The sequence below is a fragment of the Peromyscus leucopus genome, chromosome 8a, assembly GCF_004664715.2.
Source record: "Peromyscus leucopus breed LL Stock chromosome 8a, UCI_PerLeu_2.1, whole genome shotgun sequence".
NCBI lineage: Eukaryota > Metazoa > Chordata > Mammalia > Rodentia > Cricetidae > Peromyscus > Peromyscus leucopus.
Window position 1 is genome coordinate 36,307,572 of NC_051085.1, and position 21,749 is coordinate 36,329,320.

At 37.9% G+C, this 21,749-nt stretch overlaps 1 protein-coding gene across 5 annotated transcripts in view; it reads right to left on the reverse strand.

Annotated features, from left to right (window-relative positions):
- The window catches only part of Adgrg6 (adhesion G protein-coupled receptor G6), a 139,541-nt gene that overhangs the window by 53,365 nt on the left and 64,427 nt on the right, over positions 1-21,749 (reverse strand). For 4 of the 5 annotated variants that reach the window (XM_028861509.2, XM_037200303.1, XM_037200305.1 and 1 more), the window contains exons 3-4: positions 15,564-15,908; positions 13,994-14,617 (exon numbers count right to left, since the gene is read on the reverse strand). In XM_028861509.2, coding sequence (XP_028717342.1) covers positions 13,994-14,617; positions 15,564-15,908 — 969 coding nt within the window. The remainder of the gene's footprint in view (positions 1-13,993; positions 14,618-15,563; positions 15,909-21,749) is intronic. The other variant, XM_037200302.1, reaches the window with a different exon arrangement.

A 21,749-nucleotide genomic window follows, 5' to 3' on the forward strand; every position in this document is an offset into this window, starting at 1 on the left:
TTGAGGGAGGGCAGAGATAGGGGGGAAATTTATCTTGAGAGGTTTCTGCCTCTTGTGCATGTCCACTTTTTTCAGGACCTCACTTCTACAGGCACTTAGGTTTTAGAAAGGACTTCTGAAAACCACAAGCCTATCAGACTCATGTGACTGGAGAAATCTCAGCCATTGTAACACAGCACAGTGGAGACCCTTGGATGAGGTTCTGTAGTTCTCAGATTACACACAATGCTGGCAGTCCAGGGCTCCTTAGAGGCTTCAGATATGGTATCTCTCCAAGACAAAGAGCGATAAGGGACAATGTTGTGGGAAAGAAGTTCTTAGGCTAACTACATTTCCACTCTAGTATATCTAGGAATTCAGAGGTGGGAATATGGGGAAATGTCAGAGGAGCCATGATTTAGAACAAGATCTTGACCATTTTATCAGATTCATTGTATACATTTCAATCTGTGGCTTCCTTTCAGGAGAAATTGTAAACATTTGCTCCTGAATATTTTAATTAGTTGTTCTTTCTAGGGGAAGGTCAAGTTTATCAAATTGCTAGTGTTGTATAAATACTGAATAGATACCATTGTATTATGATCTCATGGAGCAATAGAAATCACATGTTTTGTTTTGTACTGTTTTGTTTTTTTAGTGCAAATGGCATAAAAACAAGTGACATAATTTAATTAGAAGGAAATCACACTGGTCAAGGAAATCTCATATTACAAATAGCCTGGGACTCTGTAAACAAATATCTGCTATTGTTCAGTATTGTTTTCCAAAATTTTACTCCCTACTGTAGAATAATGCAAATGTTCGAAAGACATTTGATGGAAACGAGGCTGTCATTTTTAAAGTGTATACTTTGACACCAATATCGAAGAGATAGGACTTAAGTGTCTGTTTATTTTAGATTCACTTTTCTACTCTAATTGTCTATATGTCTGTTTATATCACTACCATGCTGTTATGTGTTATTGTAGTGTTACAATAAGATGAGATACTAGGACATGATATCCTCCCCATTTCCCTTTTTCTCAAGATGTCTTGACTGTTGCCCCTGCTTCGTTCTCTCCCTCCCTCTCCTCTCCTCCTCCCCTTGCCCCTTTCCTTCTCTCCTCCTCTCTTCTCTCTCTCTGTGTGTGAGGAGTTTGTGTGTATGTGTGTCATCTATATATCTAAAGAATTGTCTTTTCTGGTTTTTTAAAGATTATCATTGGAATTTTCATAAAACTTTGAATTGACACTGAAGAAAATTCTTACCATAACCTTCTATGTAGTAGGTAATTGTTTGTCAGCCATTGAAACTATAATAAATATTAAATATGCCTAACAAGATTTTGAGAGTCAGTATTAAATTAGAAAATCTGCTTTACTTTTATAAATATAAGTTTTAAAAATAAAAATAAAAAATAATTCTTTTTTAAAAAACATGATAATATAAAAATGGGAAAACAATCTTTGAAAGAAAGATTAAAATCTATGCTTTCTTGTTTGCTTAAGAAGAAAGAAGAGTATTTAAAAGCCCACAAAAAAGAAACAACCGTGAAGTAGACTTGCTGCAGTAGAAAGTCGCTCTCCAGCATTTATTTGCTGATCCAGAGAAATCTCTGCAGATATTGTGCATTTACTGGCAAGCTAATATGCTTTGCATAGCAGCTGTCACTAAGACCCTGGGCACTGAGGTAAACATGAGCAAGTTAGTGGAATGCCAGGTGAATTTACAAAGGGGCCTGATTATGGAAATAATCAGTTTTTTTGGATAAAACACAGAGGCAAGTCTTAGGAGAAATGAAGGCCATTTTCCCTAAAAGCTGTTGATTAGAAAATGCATGCAACAACAACAAAAGAAATGAACAAGCACTAGTCCATACAGCACATTTTGTACAAATACACGGGACTTCTTTCAGAACTAAGACAATAGAATTCTTATCTACATCATAAAAATTTTTAGAATGACTCAATTACTATTAAGAATCACACCGAGAAAAATGAACAGTGTATAGCTGATATGGTACAACTCAGCACTAATGAGCAGTGTATCTGAAGAAGTATGCTATGAAGTGTTGAGTGACATGTACCTCACAGTCTTTAATTTGAACACTGGGTCCTCAGCTGGTGATGCTGTTTAGGGAGATTTGGGAGGTGTAGACTAGATGGAGAAAAAAACATCACTGGCTTTGAGATGTCAAAGCCTTGTGCCGTTCCCAGTGGGCCTGCCCTGTCTCTCTTTGCTTTCTTGTGGTTCAGCATGTGAGCTCTCAGGTTCTCTCCCTACAACCATGCCAATGTTTGCTGCTGTGCATCCCACCAGGATGGACACCTAACCCTCTGGAAACATCAGCCAAATGAACTCCTCTTTCTATAAGTTACCTTGGTCATGATGTTTCATCCTAGCAATGCAAATGTAACTAATAACACGTCATGAAGAGATGAAAGGGCCGAGCATAAGGTCACAATGCTTGCAAACACGGACAGCATTTAGAATGTAGTCACTGAAAATGGCAGTTAGAGAAGATAACAGTCGTCCTCATTAAGTAAGATGAAAAAATGTGTATACATAAACATCAATTTTGTAATTAAATGTAGATTATAAAAGATTTAGTGTGCTGCATTATTTGAATATATTCCAGTAATTCTAGTCTATGTTATTTACCAAAATGAGCAAGAGAACAAAATATGCAAGTGTACAGAAAACTGATGTGGAATGCTGTCAAAAATCCTAGCACAGCAGAATATTTTGGTTAGATAAGTGTCTAAGAATGTGGTGATAAATCATTTCAGTGGGATTAATTTCAGGATGAAAAGAAGGCTGATTGTTTATAAATTAATGTAAAGAATCTTAAAATCATTATGCTGAGTTAACAGAGAGGCAAAAAGTGTATAATCATTCTGAGTCCATTTGTGAGTGATGTTAATAATATTTAAAATCACCTGTAGTGAAAGGAAACAAGTGAATGTTTTTCAAGCAATGGTTTTGGTTTAAGAGAAAAGTGGGAGGAAGATATTACAAAACATTACTTTTGGTTGTGATGGATATGTTCATTATCTTGATTATAGTGTTGATTTTAAGTTATACACATATATCAAAACTTAGCAAATTGCATAATTTAAGTAATAACTGGTTTATGTAAGTTAGGCCTCATATTTTACTTTATATTTACCCATTCCATGAATGAAAGGCTATTTATGTTATTTTTTATAATACGGCTTTTAAAAATATAGGTTTTATCCTTGATTATTATGGTATAATGAAATTAATCATACAAATAAGCATGCACATAATCATTCTTTGGAAAAGCATAATAAAACGGTAGGGGAATGGGGTGATTTTGATTGGTAGAATTAAAGAAATTAAGAAAATTTGACTTTTTTAGAAAACCATGCCTATTGTGTGTGTATCAATGAGTGAATAAATTAGTGTAGTTAAGCTACTATGCTACATGAGTCACTGTGCAATGTCTTCTTATTCTTTTTATCACTTTTCTTTTTACTATTAATTAAATGTATTCATTTATTTTATACCTGGTGACAGTTTCTCCTCGATCTTTCTCCATTTCTCCCCAACAATCACTCCTCCTTTGCTTTGTTCAAAAAAGAAAGGCCTCCCATGGGTGTCAGCAAGCACATTATAAAATTAGTTAGAAAGCTCCTCATTGTTTAAGGGTGGGCAAGGCAAGCATATGAGGGATAATTTCTTCAGGAAGCGCCAATGCATTCGAGTAGGCCTGCTCCTCCACTAGGAGTCCCACAAGTAGATCAAGCTACACAACTTTCACACTTACATAGAGGCCTAGGTCAGTCTCACACAGGTTCTCTAGTGTCAGTCGCAAAGTCTGTGAGTTTCTTATGAGCGCAGTTAGTTGTTTGTGTGGGTTCCTTGTGATGACCTTTACACACATACACACACACACAACACACACACAACACACAACACACACACACACACCATTTCATACTCCTGTTCAACAGGATCTCTGAGCTCAGCCAAGTGGCTTACTGCAGATCTTGCATTGTTTCCATCATCACTGGATGAAGGCTCTTGATAACAACTGTGTAGTTACTAAACTGATTACAAGAAAGGGCCAGTTCAGCTACCAATTTACTATTGCTAGGAGTCTTAGCTGGAGTCATCCTTGTAGAATCATGGAGTTTCCACAACCTAATCACTCATGTTTTCCTATCCCCCAGCACCAGTCTACACAGGAGTTCTCTTCTATTTCACCTTTCCAAGGATCTATGATCCCTCGCCCCCTGGGCCTCCTTGTTAGGTAACAGGAGGATAGTTAGCTCTCTGGAGCTATGGATGTTTTTTCCTTTATTTTACAGCTAATATTCACTATGACTGAGAGACAAAACCATGTTTATTTTTGGGTCTGGGTTACTCACTCAGTATGATTTTTTTTCTAGTTCTATCATTTGCTTTTCAGATTTCCTGATATCATTGTTTTTAAGCTGAGTACACATTTTCTTTGCCATTCTTAGGTTGAGGGACATCGTGGTTGTTTCAGGTTTCTGCTATTACAAATAATATTGCTATGACATAGTTGAGTAAAAGTCCTTGTGGAATGATTGCAACACTTTGGGTATATCAAGACTGGAATAGCTGGGTCTTGAGGTAGATTGATTATCACTTTTCTGAGACCTCCATTTTATTTCAAAGTATAACTGTACAAGTTTGCACTCCACCAGAAACGAAGGGAGTGTTTTCCCTTAATCCTCTCCAGCATAAGTTGTACTAGTGTTTTTGATCTTAGTCATTCTGACTGTACAAGATTGGTTTTCAGTTTTCTTTTGATTTGTATTTCCCTGATGGCTAAGAATGTTGAGCATTCTTTAAGGGACTCTTGGACATTTGAATTCTTCTGATGAGAATCTCTGTTTAGATCTCACCTCAATTTTTAATTGGATTATTGCTATTTTGGTGTCTAGTTTTGAGTTCTTATTATTTTGGGGATTTCTGTCAGAGGTGGAATTGGTGAGACTTATTGCCATTCTGTAGGCTGCAGTTTTGTTTTATTGCATGTCTTTTGGCTTATTGAAGCTCAATTCCCTCATGAATATTGATGCAAAAAATACTCATAAAAATATCACAACAAATCCAAGAACACATCAAAAGATTCAATACCAAATCAAGTGGCTTTCATCCCAGAGATGGTTTCAACATATGAAAATCTATCTTATATTACCATATAAGCAACCAGAAAAAAAATTCAATGATCATTCGTTATTAGATACAAAAAATCTTTGACAAATTCAAATCCTTCATGATAAGGTCTTGGGAGATCAGGGATACAAGGAAATAATAAAATATAATAAAAGCAATATACAGCAAGTCAAGAACATAATTATTAGAGCGAAATCAAACAATTCATAAAATCAGGAAACAAGACAATATAATGTCTATATATAATATATTAATGTCTAACTAGAAGAATAAGACAAAAGAAGGAGATAAGGGGATATAAATTGGAAAAGGAAGAAGTCAAAGTATCATTTATTTGCAGATGCTATGATAGTATGGACATGTGACCAAAAATTCTAAACCTAGGAAACTCAGTTTGATTAAACAACTTAGTGAAGTGGTGGGATAATATTAAATTCAAAATAATTAGTAGGGCCTCCTATATACAAAGATAAACGAAGAAAAATCAAGAAACAACATTCTTCAAAAATGCATAGATAATGGTATAATAATATTTGGGGTAATTCTAATAACAGTGATGATGTACAAAGAATTTAAGTCTGGCTTGAAGAAAGGATTGAAGAAGTACATTCAGAATGAGAAAGTATTACGATGCTTGATATTAGGATTAAACATAGTATACTGGCAGTCTTACAGAGCAATTACAGTTCAATGCAATTGCATCAAAGTAATCAAAATTTTTCAAGACCTTGAAAACAACGTCATCTTCAGCATGGAAACAAAAACGTCCAGGATAGTTAAAACAACTTTGTAAATAAGGAACTTCTGGATGTATCAGCTATTCCTAATTTCAAGCTTCACTACTACCAAGTGCATAGTAATAAAAAAGAAACAGCATGGATTTGACATAAAAATGACAGATAGATCCATGGATATCTATATGAAGACCCTGAATTATACTCACACACCTATGAATTATTTTTTTTGACAAACGAGCCAAAATTAAAAATGCAAAAGATAAAGAAAGCATCTTAACATGGTGGCTGAATAACTGGAAGTTGTATATAGAAGAATGCAAATAGATTCTTCTATCCTGAAGCAGACTCAAAGTCGGGAAGCAGGTCAATAAACTCAATATAAAATCAGTTATACTGACTGATAGAAGAAGTGGGAAATGAGCTTGAATATCATTGGCCAGGAGACAACTTCTGATAGAACCGTACACATACCTCTGTAAATCAACAATTAAATAATGGGACTCAGGATGCAAGATTAATTATTACTTTACTTGATATGCCATTCAGAAATACATTGTTGATAACAGCTAGCATGTTACACGCATTCCTTTTGTTTTTATCCCCATTTGAGAATTTTACAAAATATATATTGTCATAATATTCCTCAACCCACAGACTTCCACCTTCCTGGGCGGCCGAACTTCATGTTCTTCACTCTTTAAAAATAATTCGCATTGGACCTGTGTGTGCAATTACTAATGTCATCGCTTTGAAGAAACTGACTTGTCTTTCCAGCAGCAATAAATACATCGCTTTGGCTAGGGATTGAGACTTCATACTTTTTTCCGCTCTCGCATTTAGGTTTTGGTTGGGATTGAGACTTGTGCAGGCAGTTCTTAGTGCGTGCTTGCAGACGCAGGTCTCAGGGTCCACTATGTGCATTGCCCAGTTGTGCTCGAAACTGCTATTTCTTGAGATGCGGTTTTCCTACTGTTTTTGTTACGATTTTTCCGCCAGTTTGAAAAGATTTTTTGGGGCCTGAAGGAAGAGATTGTGTCTAGAATCGAATTTTAGGGCAGGCCATTCAAAGTTCTTGTTTCTGTCCACCTGAAAGGTTTCCGTGTTAATGCAGTCTACGTCAAGAGCTCTTCCATGAGCTAAGAGATATGCCGAGAGGTGTTTTTAAAATCACTTTAAATGTTAATTAGTTTTAAAATTTTTGGTGCAAAATGCTGTTAGAGCTAATGTTTTTTGTGTACTCAACAGTCATAAGCTACATTTTTGGACATCTATCTAGATTTTGTTCTCTGAATATAGTATGATTTTTTTATCTCTTTCCAGAGTATGTCTCAATTCCCCCTTGCTATCTGAGCATGTTTACTGATGTACATCCCTCCCTTTCTTACTGGTAATTTTGCTGATTGCTTCATGGACTTATGACTAAGAATTCTTTATCTTATCTAATTAATGCTTCTCTTTCAGGTTTTGGGCATTACTTCTTGTTTACGATCTTTAATATCCTGAGTGATTCATCCTCAGGAATTTTAGCTATCCTAATATAAATGAAAAGGCATATATAATTGCTGACAGTTTTGTGAAATCGAGAACTTATTTTAGATTGCAGGAAAGTCATAGGCATGTGAGAGCAGAGCTGGGTGGAAGGAAAAGCTTTTTGGGTGTTATGTGTGAAGAGGGCGAGGAGTAATTGCTAACTTTATGTGTTATAGGTACATAGATGGTCATACGTTGGTGCATGGGAAGTTTAGATGATCTCACAGGGTGGTGAAGCGAATAACTTATCACCAAGTCTTATGTGGTGAGATCTGGTTTAGTTGCCATAATAGGATCTCTCTCATACTAGCTAAGAGATATTTACCACTGCGGCCCTCTTCAAATTTAAATTAAGTAAACTTACCCTGCTTTGAACTAAACAATCTGATTAACACAGGCACATATTTTTCAGTTCTATTTTTTATCATATATTGAATAATAATTTTTGTTGATATTTACATAATACATCGCCAATTATGGCAGATTTCTTATAATTGTCAATTATTAATGATTTGGTAATATTTCACTTCTTATTTTCTCTTTGTTTTCAAATAATGCTTATTTGCTTTGACTCGATGGATCATTTCTTTGACAGGATTTTGGCATATAGCAGTGGGGAGGTGACTTTAGTGAGAGATGAGCTGATAAGCTTGTTGGATTGCTCTGTTTGTGGACTACTTTGGACGATAGGCTCACGGTTCACATAATGGGGGTGGCTCTTTATTGGTGTTTGTGATTTTCTTTGGGATGCTATAAGGATATAGGTGGAGATAAAGTTTTTATGAAAGGCTTATTTATCAACTCGAGAAACTACTATTAGTGAGGTTTATAGTGCATTGAAACGTATTTTTATCGCATTTTTTTTATGCATTCTAGAAACAGAAAAAAGAATATCTTTTGTAGACACTGTATGGTTTTATATGAGTTTACTAAATCTCAACTAGCTTTACAGGACTCGCCAAGACGGTTGCCTTTTGCTCACGCATTTTTCATTGATGGTAATAGGACATTACTTAGTTAGAGAAAGTACGCGAGTAATCAGTCAGATTTCTATATAAGGAATTGTATCAGTCGTGGGTTATAAATGATGTAAAAGCAGGGTGGCTCAATAATGGAATACATACTCCCTTATTCTCGATACTTGTGCATGAAGTAAGCTTTAGCTAGACAAATCATGGAGGAATCAGAATATAGTGTTTTAGTTTGGGGAGTGAGATAATTAACTCACGCACGCGCATTGCCTTTTTTTTAAAACTCAGTGATATCAGTGTCACTCAATAGTTTAGGTGGGAGATCTTTGGTTGGCACTATTAGTAAAGGAATTAAGAAAAAAATAATAAGAGAAACAAGTTGGATATGAGTGGGAGACGCGCTAGTGTTTAGGGCAAAACAAACACAGCGAGAATCAGACATCTCTGCAGATCTTCATATATCAGATATTGGCGCTTTTTCTATAACGTGTTTGTACCTCTGTTTCTTCTGCGTGGTTCTTGTCTGTCGCACAGGACTGCTACAGGATACTCATAGCTAGGCAGTTCCATAATCTAATATAGGTTTTGATGGGATAGCACGAACTCGTCCATCTGAGTGTTGCTAGTCCCTCAGCCTGATGTGGGCACTCCTCATATCTTAATTACATAATTTTAACTCTATTGACACGTAAAGCTTCTGCCTCGAATAATCGAGGAAAATACAGAATAGACTGTAATATCCTTGCCTCACATGCAGAGGTTGCTCTTGTGTATGGTTTGATGTTCTGGTGTCTATCCAGTGTCGACGAACTGTATGTATAATCTTCTTTGATCTAGATGAACATTGTTACTTAGCATTGAACAAAATAATATGTGTTTTGTGATGCTTTACTCTTCACATGCTATCTTCTAGCCTAATCTATATCATCTCAGTGTGGTTGATATTACTTGTTGTTGGTTAATTCTTCGGATAGTACACTACTTGTGAGACCTGTTGGCCAAAAATCTGCAATTTCTATCAGCTGTTAAACTGTCATTAACTTAGTTCCCGCAGGTTGAATAATATTTGTGATGACCATATATAGTTTGGGAAGTGGCACGGTTTCTGCTTTTGAGAGAATAGGGGACACTGAGTATTCCGTTTGTCTTGTATATGATATTGGAACAGCCTCACGCATTCTCACAAACTAGCATAGGATGACTCATAATAGATCCGTAATACATATAATCAGGCTTGTTGAGTTTTTAGATACTAAGTATCGCGACATAGTCTACTTGTGAATTCAGCTGGCCTCTCCACGTGTGCTTTTTGGAATTTAGATGGCGATTTCTTAATCCAGATATGCGGTGGCTGGGCATGAGAATACGAAAATCTCTAGAGTTTCCTGTCTGCAGCTCAAGTGTGCTTACAACTGAATTATTAACTCTTATAGCATATGATTGTAGATAGTTTAGTAACTTGACATGTTTTTACAGCTATGTGCTGAACGGAACCGAGTCCGGATATGTCTTCTGTCACATTGGAGCTTGGTGGCTCAGGCCTGCCGGAGAATAGAGGCTGTAGTGTACATAGGCACTAATGTTTGCTGAGATTCATAGCATACATCACATGCATTGTTGATTGAAAGAACAGGGTGTGAGTCTATAAATTAATACACAGATACTAAGGGGTGTGGTAACAGCTTAGTTAAGAGGTCTCTGTTGTAGCGCAAGATAGAGATAGAAAAAATATTTTGAGGGAGCATGCTTAATTGTGAGAGTGTCGGACCTTTGTGAAAGTCTGCAGACACGAGCTCGTGGAGTCTATTCTAGTTGGTATTATGCTGTATAATTATTTGATTGGGATGGAATTAGCAGCGGTAGTGTAAATAACAGCGAGTGGGCGCTCAAGTTGCTAGAATACTACAGTAGCCAAATAGCTTTTATGATATGATGAGAAACCGCTAATAGAAAGTGCAAGGTCTGCGAGTGAAAATCTTAATTAGTTATAGAAAGACGCAGTTGAGCCACTAAGTATGAAAGGTGGGTGACGCTTTCATCAAACTTTGCAATCGAATATAGGTGAATCTGGAAGACATCTCATGCACGTGAAACATTGAGAAGGAAATTAATGGGGTGGGAGAGATGCTGATCTAATGGGAAACACTATAACAATAATGTTGGTTACTATTCTAGCCTTTGAACTCTTAGCAGTGCTCACTATCATGAATGAACTGGTAGTACGTCGCCCTCTCAAGATAATGCAAGAGAATGTAATGTTGCTATAATATAGAAATGTTTTAATTAATGGGACACTAAGAGAGGAAAGCGAAAAATTACTTGCTCTCTATGAGTAGGGAGATGTGAGGGGGCATTTGTGACGGATGTCTAATACTAGTAATTCTTCATACACAGGGCAAATATGGCACTGCCTCACTCATTGAACTAATTAAATGGTGTATAACAAAAAAAGTAGATAACTCTTGTTGCTCGAAGAGGAGCATTAAAAAATACTGGATTTATGTAGTGATAGTATTTTATAGTTGGCGATATGTGATATGGAAAATTATATCATATGGATACTAATAGATATGTATTATATTTATAAATAATATATATAATAAAGAAGGTCGATAATACACTAATCTTTTGTATTCAGTAATATAGTAACTAGTGTGAACAAGGATTTGGAACTTGTGATATTTAATCTAATAAAGACAAACCAGCCAAAAATTTCTTAATTCAGAGATAGTCTCCAAATACTTAGAAAAATATAGGAAAACGAAGCAGCGGGGTTATAAAATTATTGAAATAGTTACTAATGCCATTGGTGTTACATTGACTACGTGAGATAAGTGACAGCATACTTAAATATTAAATGCAGTCCGTTTTGTCTTACCCCCGTACTTTCCCTTTATATAATTCATGCAGTAACGCACAGATGGAAAACATATTCATTTGCCACCACAAGCAGATACTAGAATAGTCAATACTTGGCAGACATTGCCAGTCTACTGGAATGCAAGGAATGAGACTGCACTTTCCCATTGGTTACTGTACTCACTGAAAGAGTGTGGATTTGTGATGAACATAAACAGCAAACCACAATAGTTTCTGGAGGGGGAAGGGGGTTGAAATGTTAATAGAACACGCTTTATTTTTCTTGATTATTGAAGATTTGCTCAGGCAACGTGGCCAAGATACAATCTTTGTACAGGTATTTCCTGTCTGTTCATAAGTGACTTGGATTCTTCAGCCCCAGGCTGATGATTAAGCAGCAGGAAATTCCTTCTCCCACCAATCCAACTGACATGTACAGCAAGACATCTCGGTGCACACGGTGGGGGGAGTGGGGGTGGGGAATAGGAAAGTCAAGAGTTAATGAGACAAATGCATTGAATCTGTAAGACTGTGCTTCTCTTAGGAGGAAATCATTTTGCAGTCTTACAGATGACGAAACTATGTGAGCATGCATTTGGTGCATCCTGGTAATCTTCAGGCTTTAAGATGAGAACCTCAGAAGTGGTGTTTAAGAAAACAGAAGGAATGCATGATCTCACTTATGTGTGGAATCCCAGAAGTCGAAATCAAAGAAATAGAGTAGGATGGTGATTCACAGGGGCTGGAGGGCAGAGGGTGGTCCACCAGGCCTTTACCAGCCAAAGGAGTAATTACAAGCAAAGGAGTAATCTGTTTAGAGGTCTAATAAACTGTATAATGGTTGTAGTTGAAAGTGATGTAGTTGAAAGTGATGTGCTTAAAGTCGCTTAGAGGACGCTGATGATGTACCCTGTCTCTGTGTTCCATCCCCTGGATGTAAAACGCTGAAAGGGAATTGTTGAAGATTTAAAAAGACAAAGTATGATGTAGCAACTTGAACGAGCCATTTCACAATACATCTAGCAAAATATCGTGTGACATAAACACATACAATTTTGTCAATTAAAAACGGTATTAATGAGTTAAATTTTATTAAAAAGGTGAGGTTGTTAGGTGTGAATTAATGGTGTGTATGGTAACAAATTAACCACCTCAGCAGCTGATGTGTTCTATACTTCATTTTCCTCCTTGGTCAAAGCAAAAGGAGCGGTCTAAACTGAGATCTTCAAAACTTAAATGCCAGCCAGTGGGAGAAGGTAAGCCTGACGCCAGGAAGAAGCAAGCCAGAGAGAGCGGATATAAGTGCAATGGGGGCTGAGGTGAATGCTAAGCCTCTTCAATGGGAGTTGCTACAAGGTAGCTCTGGTGGTGTTATCCATGCAGAAATACTAGGCAGGTGTTTGTGTTTGCCAAAGAATCGAATCATTCATTTTATGTGAAATCTAATCTTTCAGTGTTGGAAATAAAGTCAGCATTGAAAAGCACAGTGCATGACAAAGCAGGTGAAGAACACATATAAATAAATCTACTGGCACCTCCCAAGTCTAAGGCATATGAGGGGGTTCTCGCTTCCCTACATCTGGGGTGCCGTTCCCACTGTTGTTCAAAGTGTAAGTTTCAACAATCTTAGGATTCTTTGGGCTAGTTCAGGGCTCAGTAAACTTTCTCATGACAATCAACAGTAAATATTTTAGGATGATGGAATTTAGAGGAACTGAGAGCAAATATTTTAGGATAACGGGCCATGATATGTCTGTCAGTATCAGACAATTTAGCCCTGTTAGCACAATCACAGTGACTTAGAGTATGTAAATCTAGGGACATAGCTGTATTCCTATAAAACTTTATTTATACAGCAAGTTGTCTGCAATGAGCCCTCCCACTTTGCCAAACCTTGGCATAAAGGATTTTTTCCCAATATCACATACAAATGACCTGAGAATTCATGCTATAACATTTTAAATTGATAACAGAACCATTTTATAGGTGTTTTAATCAGTCCTATAATAAAATATGACTTCTAGAATTAACTTGCATGATATAAAGAATACTGGATAGAAATAAGTCTATTTCAATATACTTTTTGTTACATATAATCATTTTCCATAACAATTTGCATTCAGCTATTTCCAATGATGTCACAGTTAAAGCCTCTTAAAGGGCAACCTAGGAGGGAAAAAGAAGGTATTGGAAATGAACCACAAATGTTTGCTGTCAAAATTATAGAGATAAAAGTTCAAAGAAAAATATGGCAATTCTAGATTAATCAAAAATTTCCATACAATAGACAGCTGGATGTTTGACTCTGACTGAATAAACACACCCTATGGAGTGACTGTTTATTTAGGTAATGCAATTAAAATTCTGTTCCAGAATGATAAAGATCAATGTATTAGGGTAACACTTTGGTGTGTAAAAATTACAAATTGTTAATTTCTCACCATTCAAATCTAGTGTTAAGGTTTTCACCCATGGGCCAATTATTTTGACTGTTTTGTTAATGATAAATTGTGATATTTTATGACCTAGGGAATACTTAAGAATGGCAAGCCCACTTTTACTAAGTAAACATGGTTCCTCATCAAATGTATGCTGTGAATGGTTAAAGTGGTAACAGCTTCAAAGCTAAAAGAGCTCTACATGATAATTCTGTGGACGCATATGTATAAATAATTTCTTAATGAATATTTTCACCAAACAATGCCAAAATCATGAAGCATGTTAAGTCTACATCATAGACTTACCACAGCTCAGGTTGGTCTCAGCTTTGAGAGCCTGGGTTGAGATGCTCCAAAAGTCATTGTGCCAGTCTACAACATTCCCGGGCACACTACAGCTGAGGTTGGCGAGGACTCTCGAATCCATGGTAAAATTCCAAAGTCGAAAGTTATAGATGCTGCCCTTCAGAGAGGCAATTTCGTCTCTATCAGAGCCCAACAGTAATGCCCCATCCCCAGGTATGACCGTACTCATGGTGGCATCGCACAGGACTGTTTCATAGTTCTTTTTGAAATTTACACCAACAGAGCCCAAAGTATTGTTCCACACAAGACAGAGCTGCTCAAAGCTTTCTGTGAAGATCTCTTCATTTTCCCTCACGGGCAATGCACTGTTCAGCAAGCATCTTGAGCCAGAAATGGATAGGAAGTAATCATGGTTGGCCTTTTCAAAACTGAGCGACTGCCTGAGGGACTCGTCTGAGTAGGAGAACGCTATCCAGTCACCATCCTCATTGCCAACTTTGGAGACTTCGAAGCAGAGTGTGAAAGCACTGAGCTCAGGAATGGAGACACTTTTGGCAACTGATACCTGGTAAGCGTCTAGTGTCTGGGGCAAAATGACCTTTTGATTCCGTAAGGACACAGCAACTAGGAAAAAAAACATAGAGTCACAGCATCATTCCATAATAGGAACTGAGATGTAAAATGTCTAGTGTCTCTCTGCCACTTTCTTCTAATTACCTATCTACTTAGTCTGTGAGCCTTTAACCCCCTTTCTGCCTATCCTCTATCACCAATGTTTTACCAATGATCTTATATCAAAAATAACAATAAGCAACCCCATCCAGTTCATCTTTAATTATGATTTCATCTCACAATGAAATGAGTGGCAGCCCTGTATTTTTTTTTTTAAATCTCTGCACAAATCTGTTTTTAAAGATACTTTCTGGACACACACTAGCTCTATTTGCACTAACCATTGCCTCTCACTCTCGTGAACATTTCCAGACAAATCTCATCCATACAGAATTTCTGTACCCTCCTCTTTCCCTTACACACTAATTTTCTGTTTGTCCTCTAGTGGATGTATTTTAATGGTAGCATCTTATGTGTCTAAAATAAAATAATTTCTAAAATGGGGATGTTTAAAACTTCTAGTGGAGAGATATTAGAATTATAGATTTTCATTATTACCATTAAATTCCTCCCCCCACACAATGGTATGTGCCATACTTGGAAGGCAAAAGCAAGCAGGTCTTTGTGAATTTGAAGCCAGCCTGGTCCACTTAGCAAGTTCCAGGCCAGCCATGGCTATAAAGAAAGACCTTGACTTAAAGAAGAAAAGAAAAGGAAAGAAATGTTCTGCAGACAGGCAATCTAGAATTCAGCTCTTCTGAAACCAGAGTTTGGATCTTGTAGTTCTAGTTTGCTAATGAAGATTCTCAGAGACCATTCTTAGGGTCTCACCCTTAAATCCTGATCCCGACCGTTCACCTTCACATAAAAGAGCACAGCTCTGTCCTCCAGCCCTGGCTTCCACTGGCGCACATGTTAAATGGAAGCAGAAGGTTGGCAGCATCTGTGGTTTACATACCTCTGATGTAGCTGGCGTTGAAACCTTTCTTCTGGATGCTAAAGTCACTTGAAAAAGACACATGCATCTCATTCACAGTTGAGTTAAATGACAGGCCTTTGGCAGTGGCTCCACAAAATTTTGTCTGGCTCTCTCCGTTATCAAGAGACAGTGAGTCATAGATGCAATTGGGAGCTTCTTCAATGTCGAAGTCATTAAACGTTATCTGAATGATGTAGCCGGTAGGGGCTCGCAGGGTCCATGAGCAAGACTGGGTGTTGGGGTAGTCGTTGGGGTAGCACGGAGAAGTAAAGGTTCCAGAAGGATTGGACAGGACAGTTCTGCAGTTGCCACATCCCCACACTGCTGGTCAGAAAAGAGAGAGAGAGACAGAGAAGGGCTGGGATCAGATTATCGATGATACAACAAGAATACCACTCACTGGGAACAACCAAACGGTAAACTTTTTTTTAAAAAAAAATCATAAAAATTAAGAGGAAATGAAAGCCTCTCAGGCAGAAAAGGAAATGCCAGTAGTATTCCAAAAAGTAAAGACACATACAAAATTTTAGAGAGCAGCATTTGAGGTTCTGAGAACCCAGTGAAGGGTAGAGGGAATCTCTCATGGAAGATGCACAGGAGGAGCCCAGTAGGTACCACACATGGAAGATGATTTCAAAGAGGATATGAAGACCAAGGAGCCTTCAGGAGATCTCAGTGAAGTTCACCGAGTTTGCTAGGAATCTCTACTTCAGAGAGACACTTGGGGGGGGGAATAAAACCACACAGACAGTGCTCAACATATATATATATATATATATATATATGTATATATATATATATATATATATATATATATATATATATATATATATATAGAGAGAGAGAGAGAGAGAGAAATGCTGCTTGGGAAATTGTTGGAGCTCACCTAGGTTTCCTCGTGGAGTTACCCAGCAGGACTGCAGAAGAGAATGATTGGACCATAGGCCTGAGTACCAGGTGTTTGGAAGGGTCTACACTTGGCTGTATCTAGCAAGGGGGAGGTCTTTTGCCGCTTCCCTTGGCATTGTTATAAAAAGTCCCTAGGAATAAAGTTCTGGGCTAGTGGATAAGGGTCCAGGCCCACTCAAGGCTATTCTGTGTTTCTATCAGTTTCTCTCCCCTCTATTTCTATATAAATCTCTTATTCCTCACTCCTTAAGAATCTCTGGCATAAATAAATGTGGGAGCTGGTCTCCCACAGGAAATAAATGTTGAAATAAAATATAAAGCAGAATAAAAAAAGCACAAAAATTAGACAAGTTATCTTTTAGTAATTTTGTTTTTGTTTTTGTTTTTGTTTTTGTTTTTGTTTGAGACAGGGTTTCCCTGTGTAGCTTTGGAGCCTTTCCGGGAACTCACTCTGTAACCCAGGCTGGCCTCGAACTCACAGCTATCCACCTGCCTCTGCCTCCTAAGTGCTAAAATTAAAGGCATGTGTCATCACTGCCCAGCAGTAATTTTCTTTCAAGTTCAAATAACTGTTATCAATATCCCTTTTGTTTGTCGTGGTTGGTGATTATCATTTATGTGATCATCTCATTTATGCAAACACTCGGCAAATGTTTATTGTCGACTATATGCTAAAAATTGTTCTATACAGAATACCAAGAATCAAGACAGTCTTTATATGAAAGATTAACACTTCAGGCTTAGAGCTAAACAGTATTGAAAAGTGGTGTGATTGTTTTAATTTTCAGATTGATACTGTCTAGAATCACTTGGGAAGAGAGTTCCAGTGCAGGACTTTCCAGATCATGAGAGTCTACGGGCTTGCCTGGGGGATTATCTTATTATGTTAATTGAGGTGGAAAGACACAGCCATTGTGAATGGCTCCATTCCCAATAGAGTACCCTGAACCATATGTAAAAGGAGCTGAGGGCAAGCATGCGTGCATCATTAATCCATTCCTCTCCACTTCTCAACCATGGGCACAATGTAACCAGTTGTCTCAAGCCCTTGCTACTCTGACTTCCTGGGAATGATGGACTTTAACCTGGAACTGTTAGTTAACATAAACCCATTCTCCCCCAAATAGCTTTGGTCAGGGAATTTTATCACAGTGACAGGAAATACAACTAAGACAAACAATGACAAAAGGGGGGAGGAAGTGTAAAGCAAAGAAAACACGTGGTAAGTGTGACATCGTGCCGTTCTCCAAAGGTGATGCTTAAATAGAAACCCCACTGAAGTTACAGAACATGTCATAAGCACTCTAAGAGACAAACAGTTCAGTCAAAGGATACAGCAAAAATAAAGCCTACTGTAAATGAATTTTCAGTCTCTGACATTAAACTACTGTCAGGTCCATACCCTCAGACGAGGTCTCCGTAACACAATACTATGTTCTCAATGCACTAAGGGAGACCACAACCAATGTTAACTGAATGAATGTAGGCATGTAAGAGAGTCTCGTTGGATAGACAGAGAAATGCTAGTATAGCATTTTTTTTGGTAAGAGAATAGTGAGGATCTTTGTGGTTATTTTGAACTACGGCCTGGCCAACAACTGGAATGAGAAAACAAGGTTTCCTGGGTCCTCATTTACAAGTGCTTCTTCAGTTAATATTCATGCTTTTTTTTAAAAAAAAAAGTGTAGTAATAAGGATAACAATCTTATGTGCACAGCATTCTAAATAAATTACTACAAACACATAAAGTTTCAAACAATAATACTTTAATTGGGTCACGCAAACCACCTTCTTCTCTCTTTTCCTGGGTGGAAGAGAATGACTAGGCAATCACACTTCTCGAGAGTGGCAGCTATTACCCATGTCATCAGTTCTTCTGTGATACAGTGACACACTCGAAGCCTGAGACATGTCAGCCTGCCGAAGCCAGGTTTTCCCTGTTCCTGTTCCCTGGGGTTCGCTTGTGCTGTGTGGGTTTGTGAACTCATCTGGTCGGTCCAAGCCTTCCTCTGTTCTTTGAGAGTCTCTAACATCTTCGGCATGGGTCAAAGACAGGAAGGAGAAAACAAACTGTGATTGTCAAGTGTCTGCCCAAACCTTCTCTTATCGCTCCCCCGAGCATCAGGTTCCACGGCTGTCTTTGTAGCACTGCCTGGGGAAGTTATGTTACTTCAACTTGGGGGATTATTTGCTCTCTGACTGTCTTCTCCCATAAGTCCATAAGCTCAACAAACAAAGGCTACTTACTGGGTATGTTAGCCAGGCTTCTGGAAATACTCCAGGGTGTTCCTGACACATGAGACATCAGTGGTCAAATTTGTAAAGACATGAAAGAATAGCTTAAATGAACAGAAATGTGTCTTAAAGAATGACTATACACAGTGTGTAAACCCACGTCAAAGGAAATGCAAGTCTGAAAAACGGGTGAAGAATACATGGGCTGTGGCACGTCTCTGGATAGTGTTTGGGCTCTTTCTTGTAATTAATTCAAGCATAGCAATGACTGAGATGACTGGGCCTCTCAGACACGTTGAGTTTCTTTCACTGAATCCTGGGCTCAGAAGAGAAAGAAGACATCCTAAGCCTATAATTTATACACAATTATAGACATGCAAGTTTTAAAAAAGGAAAGCAAAAAAAAAAAGAATTTTAAAATGCAAGCAAACAAACAACAAAAAAAAATCCCACCAAGTTCCATGCTACATGAGCACATGAGCAGTCAGACAGGGGGCATCATTCATCTAAGATGAGAAGACATTTCCCTATATCTAAGACCCAAGTAATTTACAAACACGCCACACTTCCTGTATCCATCCACCAAATCCTTCCCTAAAAGCTGAATGGAGATTATGAAGAATTAAAATTTGACTTATAAAACTAGCTACATATCTTGACCCAGTTTTAAGAAATTGTTTGTATGGTGTGTGTGTGTGTGTGTGTGTGTGTGTGTGTGTGTGTGTGTGTATGCCACAGTATGCCTGAGGAAGACAGAGGACAACTTTTAGGAATCAAGACTCTTTTCCACTGTGGGATCTGGGGATTGAACTGAGGTCCTCAGGCTTGCCTAACAAGCACTTTTGTCCACCAACCAGCCTGTTAGCCCTTGACACAAGACTGTGCCTCAGTTTTTCCTCTTTTGTACCAGGGGTAATAAAGAACTTGTACCACTTGCAAGGTTGTTGGGAGTGTGACATGGGTTAATATTGGAGCATCTTGGGACTTGGGCAAGACACATGGTGCTAACATGTAAGTGTTGAGTGTCATTGCCCATCCCTGGAACACAAAATCGGTGCACAATTTACAAGAGTTGAAATAGCGCCCCCTTTGGTAGAGTCTCTTGAGCCCTCAGGCAGTCACGGGGGAAAGAGACAAGTACTTTAGCAGTAAAGAGAATTAAAATGACTTTAAATCATTCTTCCACGTGACCCATCTGCCGTGGCATCTCCAGACAGTGCTGTTGCAAAGCCGTTATCTCAATGGGCAGAATGTCCCACCAGTGACAATGGCAATATGTTCCTTAAGGTCACAAATCACTTCACTTTAAACAGTTTTTGCTACGTATTTTCTCATTCAGCAACATAACAACCATGGAAGTTATATGTCCATCCCCAGCTTTGGTTGAAACAAATACCACTTGCAGAGATTATGTAACATGCTCGAAGTTATAGTTCTAAGATGCAGCACAATCAAAATCCAAACCAATTATTCTGAATATGAGCCTGGAGTATTTTGTGGGAGACAGATGAGCACAATGAAAGAATACAGGGCAAAGTGGAGTGTGGAGATAGAAGTTATTAATGGGAAAGTTCCAGTAAGTGCCATTGCCTAAAATGAGTATATTTCTGGAGATTCACTTGAAACGGTAGAAAGTTTACAATATATTGCTTTGGATGTGACCATGGAATAATCAAATGTTAGCTGATTCCTATGCTATGAGCTATTCCATTAAGAAATTAATTGGGGCCAGAGAGATATCTTGGTGGTTAAAGTACTTGCTATACAAACATTAGATGTAAGTTCAAATCCTCAGCATCCATGTAAAATCTGGGTACAGAGCATATATCTGTAACTTCATATGCTAGGGGCCTAGAGATAGGTAAGAACCACATTGGAGCCAGTGAGTCTAGTTGCAATGGCAAGATTCATCTTGAGTGAAAGATGTTATAAGTTGGAGAAGTAATAGAGGAAAACTCCCAACATCAACTTCTGTCCTTAACATATGTACCAATGGGTGCACTCCTACACACATAATGCATCCACAAGCATACATATCACATACACACAAACACACACACACACACACACACACACACACACACACACACACACACACACACCATCCACACACAGGTATACAAGAAATTAATATATTCTCCTACAGAAAAGTTCTCCTAAAAAGCTGGCCACTGAAGCAGCCCCTGAGTGGGTCTTTGGTAAAACCATGGTTAACGGGTCTCCTTAAAATCTACCCAAGTAAACATCTCCAACTTAACTGTGTTCTCAAAGACATACATAGTAATGTGTCCTCCATTCTGGTTAATAAAAGAAAAATGTTTGCAGGTAATGTGAAAAATAAAGCAAGCCCACACATAGCTCTCATGTTTGTGCCTCAATAAATGCCTAGCATTAACTTGTCTGTCCCTTATGAAAGCCTATTCTTCATTTAATCTTAAATCATGTCTAGGAGTCCTGTGTGCCAACTAGCCAACACCTTTCAAACACTGCAATTAAATTTATTCATTTTATTTTGTGTGTGAATGTTTTGCTTGCATGTACATCTGTGCACCATGTATGTCTGGTGCCTGTGGAGGACAGAAGAGGGTACTGGACCCCTGGAACTGAAGTTACAGACAGCTGTGGAAACTATATGGGTGCTGAGAATAAAACCCTGATCCTCTACAAGAACGCCAATCGCTCTTAACCACCAAGCCATCTCCCCAGTCCCAATGAACATTAACTTAATAGTTTTTTTTTTATTTCAAAGTTATTTATTCTTACTCTCTGTGAAATACAAAGCATGTGTTCTTTAAATCTTCCCCAGATGGGAACATCTGATCCCAATTGTTAAATAAATCAAATTGTAAATCCTCTGTAGTTGATTTTTAAGATCTACTTTTTCTATACTGTGCTAAATTGTAAACAAAACCCAGGTGTCAGGTACACCTGTAATCCTAGCATTTGAGAGGCAGAGGCAGAAGAGTCCAGAGTTCAAGGTCAACCTTTGCTATGTAGAAATTTCTAGAACATCCTGTGCTC